We start from the raw sequence: 4,087 nt of genomic DNA on the forward strand, positions 1-4,087 counted from the left end.
AATGCTTGATAAGAAATGTGCTCATTATCTTACCCATGTAATTGTAACCCCTCTGTACAGTATTTTCACAATAAAAATATATTTTAAAAAAAGAAAATATGTTAAGTGAAATAAGCCAGACATAAAAGGAAAAATATTATTTGACTTCAAATATATGAGATTACTAGAATAGGCAAGTTTATAGACAGAAAATGAGAATAGTGGTTACCCGGGGCGGAGGGGGGTGGGGTGGGGGAGGGGGGGTAAAAGCAAGGGGAAGTGAGGTGCTATTGCTTAATGGGTATAAAATGTCTGTCTAAGACAAACAAGAAGTTCTGGAGATTAATAGTGGCGATCACTAAACGTTGTGAATATAGCAATGTTACAAAACTGCATACTAAAAATGGCTAAAATGACAAATTCTGTTATATATTTTATCACAATTAAAATATGCCATACCTGAGAAAATGGAATGTCATAATCCCTGTAGAAACCAGTTCTTTTTTTATGGGAACTTTCTATATGTTCAACATCTGAATCAACGCTGTAGTCTGAACTATCACCGCTAGGAGAATTATGCTGGAGGGAAGGGAAAATACGTTACATTTCAAAAAGATGAAATTTACCTTATAACTAGTAAGCATCTTACAGTCAGAGTGTCAACCAGTAAGTCATATTATTCTCACAAAGTCAATAAATTAAGAAAAATTTTTGCTGCAAAGGCCTTTACCATGCCAACCTTTTTCAGTTTTTCTGGGAGGAAATGTTACTTCTCTGCACTCAGGAACTTTATTGAAGCATGTTTCTCATTATCCCTTTGGTTCACAGGACTTAAATAGAAATCTCACGGACTCTAAAATGATCCTACATTTAAGCTACACATAAAGGAAATAAAACTGGTTCCTCACTACCAAGAAGGGTAGAAGAACACAAGTAGGGTATGCAATAATTCATTTACCTAAAAGTGAATTTCTAGTGGCTTTCAAGTAGTTAATTCTATTGCATGGGTATCCTAAAACAAAAATATACCAAAATATTCTAAATTGCTTATAAGAAATAAATCCAGTCCACAAAATTAGATAAATGAGCTGGAGGTCAGTGGCTCATGCCTGTAATCCTAGCTACTTAGGAGGCTCAAATCTGAGGATCACAGTTCAAAGCCAGCCCAGGCAGGAAAGTCTGTGAGACTCTTATCTCCAATAAACCACTAGAAAACCAGAAGTAGCACTGTGGCTCAAGTGGTAGAGTGCTGACCTTGAGCTGAAGAGCTGAGGGACAGCACCCAGGCCCAGAGTTCAAGCCCCATAACTGACCAAAAAAAAAAAATTAATAAAGAATGAAAGAAAACCACAGTAATTGATAATGGTAAATATCACAAGTTAACAATACCCTGCTTCAAAGTAGTCAATACAACAAGGGACTGGAGGGATAGCTGAAATGGTAGTGTCTGCCTAGCAAGTGTGAGGCTGTTAGATCATAGCTTGTATTTTTCCTAATTTTTTATGACTTGGAACTATTAGGTTACATTTTTCATATGTTTGTGGGCATTCTTTCTTTGCTAGAGGAATATTACTTTATTACAATTCTATTCTTATAACTTCTCTTGAATGTCCATAGTCCTATCTTGATTAACATGTGGGGGGAAAAGATTGATTAATAAGACAGGAAAGCTTTTCTAGCCCAATGGCTCTAAGATTATGTCTTCTGTTGTCAAAGTGAAGTATTCAAAAATATGGCTAGTATGTTCTGAGATAATGCCTCTTGTTTCCTTTTTTCATCTGTTTCCTGATCATTTCTTTCCTTGGCCCTAGTATGCTTAGGACTCAATTTATATTCTATTCTCAGCAGTTAAGTCCTCAGTTGCTTAATATGATGAGGTCACTAGGCACAGTTCATTCCAGAACTTTTCTGTGGCCATATTACTCAAATATGAACTAGAATTAATAAAGCCTCCTCTGTTGTTATTTTCAAGAGGCCACAGGAATTTCTGGTTGAATGGGACTCCTTCATTTGAGATGACTTTCTATTGGCTAATTGTTTCTGGAGGTTCATTTACATTTTTTCATTGGTTACCTTGCTTCATTCACATAGTTGCTGATTCTACACTGGTCATGTTTCTATCTAAGATTTAAACCATCGGTTCCCATTTTTGAAGTTTGTGGAGATAACCAGTTGTTATATTTTTTGCAGATGTTAGCATGAGTTTTTCTGTTTTGCTAACGATGGGGACAATTAAAAGGAAGTTTCACCACTGCTGCTGCCAACTTTTCCCTGATTTTTCAGTCAGTATAGTTCTCTTTCTTCCCTATCCCAAATTCACATTATTCTCCATCAAGCACCCTATTGCTTTCTTGATACTATTGATTTTTCACTTATTCACGATTTCTATTTATTTTCTAGAAATGAAAACTATTTTATTTACTACTACGATTCCAAGCATTTAACATACAAGTTTCCATAATAAGCATATGAGAACATGTATGAATGAGTAAATAAATGAATGGATGGAACAGTGCCCATACTGTTAACCTATGTTTTTAGAAAATGAAACTTTCCTTAACCTTCTAATTTCCTCGCCTACAATTTTCCATCCATAAAAAGGCTATTTGAGAAATCTGCACTTTTTTTGTTATTATAAAGGTGATATAGAGAGTACCTTGATCATTTGTGTGTGGGGGAGGGGAGGGAAGGTGTGTGTGTGTGTGTGTGTGTTGGTCCTGGTGTCTGAACTTAGGGCCTGGGCACTGTCCTTGTGCTTTTTTGTTCATGGCTCCTCAACCACTTGAGCCACAGGTCTACTTCTGACTTTTTGCTGATTAGTTGGAGATAAGATTCTCACAAACTTTCTTGCCAGAGCTTGCTTTGAACTGTGATTCTCCGATCTCAGGATTCCTGAATAACTAGGGTTACAAGTGTGAGCCACCAACACTTGGCTCTTGATTTTTTTTTTTTTTTTTGTCCATCATGCCTGAATTCTGGGCCTGGGTACTGTCCCTCAGCTCTTCAGCTCAAGGCTAGCGCTCTATTTGAGCCACAGAACCACTTCCAGCTTTTTCTGCTTATGTGATACTGAGGAATCGAACCCAGGGCCTCATGCATGCAAGGCAAGCATGCTACCACTAGCCACCTTCCCAGCCTTGATCATTTTTTAATCTAATCTAAAATAGTTTACATAATATTTATGCTTAGAAATTTTTCTAATCACCTAAATATCAATACCAATCCATATATTTTTTAAGAAAATAGGCAATCACTTATACTAATTTTCAGCATATTGTATTTCTAGATTGCAAAAAAACATGTAGAAAGTTGATTCTAACTAACCTTATGTTTCTCACGTTTTCTCCTCTTAGATTTTTTCTTCTCTCTTTCCTTCTTGTGTTTTTTTCTTGATTTTCTGTAAACTTTTTCATTTTTCTGTTTTTCATTTTCTTTTGCTTCCCGTTCTTGTGTTTCTTCAAATCCTGTGTCATCTATTTCACCATCTTCTAATTCACCATCTTCTCTGTAGAAGACAACAGAAATTTAAACTATCAAATGTCCTCCTAAAGCAATTACTAGAGAAATGTTATAAAGGCATGTGCCCAGAATTTAAGTTACATTCATATATATATAAGGAGTTGAAAAACTGTTTCAAGGTCTAGAGGCATGGCTTACGGGGTTAAAGAGCAGCTATGAGCAACCAAGCCAAACCAGTACAAGGCCCTAAATTCAAGCACCAGTATAAAAGGAAAGCAGAGGAAGAAGAGGGGAAGGGAGGTGAAAAACTTTCTCTACAAAAGTCCAGAAAATAAATATTTTATATTTGCTGGCCATTTATAATTTGTTACAAATTTTTTCCTTAAAAAAAATAGTAACCCGGTGGCTCACACCTGTAATCCTAGCTACTCAGGTGGCTGAGATCAGACAATCACTATTTGAAGCCTGCAAGGGGCAGAAAAGTCCATGAGATTCTTTGTTTTTTTGTTTGTTTTTGCTGGTTCTGGAACTTGAACTCAGGGCCTAGGCACTATCCTTGAGCCTTTCTGTGCTCAAGACTAGCACTCTACCACTTGAGCCACAGTGTCACTTCTGGCTTTTTCTGTTCATGGGTTACCCAGGGATTCAC

The 4,087-nt window shown here is 36.6% G+C and overlaps 1 protein-coding gene across 1 annotated transcript in view; it reads right to left on the minus strand.

Moving 5' to 3' along the window:
- Zc3h6 (zinc finger CCCH-type containing 6) overlaps positions 1-3,498 on the minus strand; it is a gene marked incomplete at its 5' end in the record, with an annotated part of 39,294 nt that extends 35,796 nt beyond the window's left edge. Inside the window, 2 exons of the mRNA XM_013019709.1 lie at positions 439-558; positions 3,304-3,498. Coding sequence (XP_012875163.1) covers positions 439-558; positions 3,304-3,498 — 315 coding nt within the window. The remainder of the gene's footprint in view (positions 1-438; positions 559-3,303) is intronic.
- Between the last annotated feature and the right edge of the window lie 589 nt (positions 3,499-4,087).

The sequence above is a fragment of the Dipodomys ordii genome, unplaced genomic scaffold, assembly GCF_000151885.1.
Source record: "Dipodomys ordii isolate 6190 unplaced genomic scaffold, Dord_2.0 Scaffold47, whole genome shotgun sequence".
Taxonomy (NCBI): domain Eukaryota; kingdom Metazoa; phylum Chordata; class Mammalia; order Rodentia; family Heteromyidae; genus Dipodomys; species Dipodomys ordii.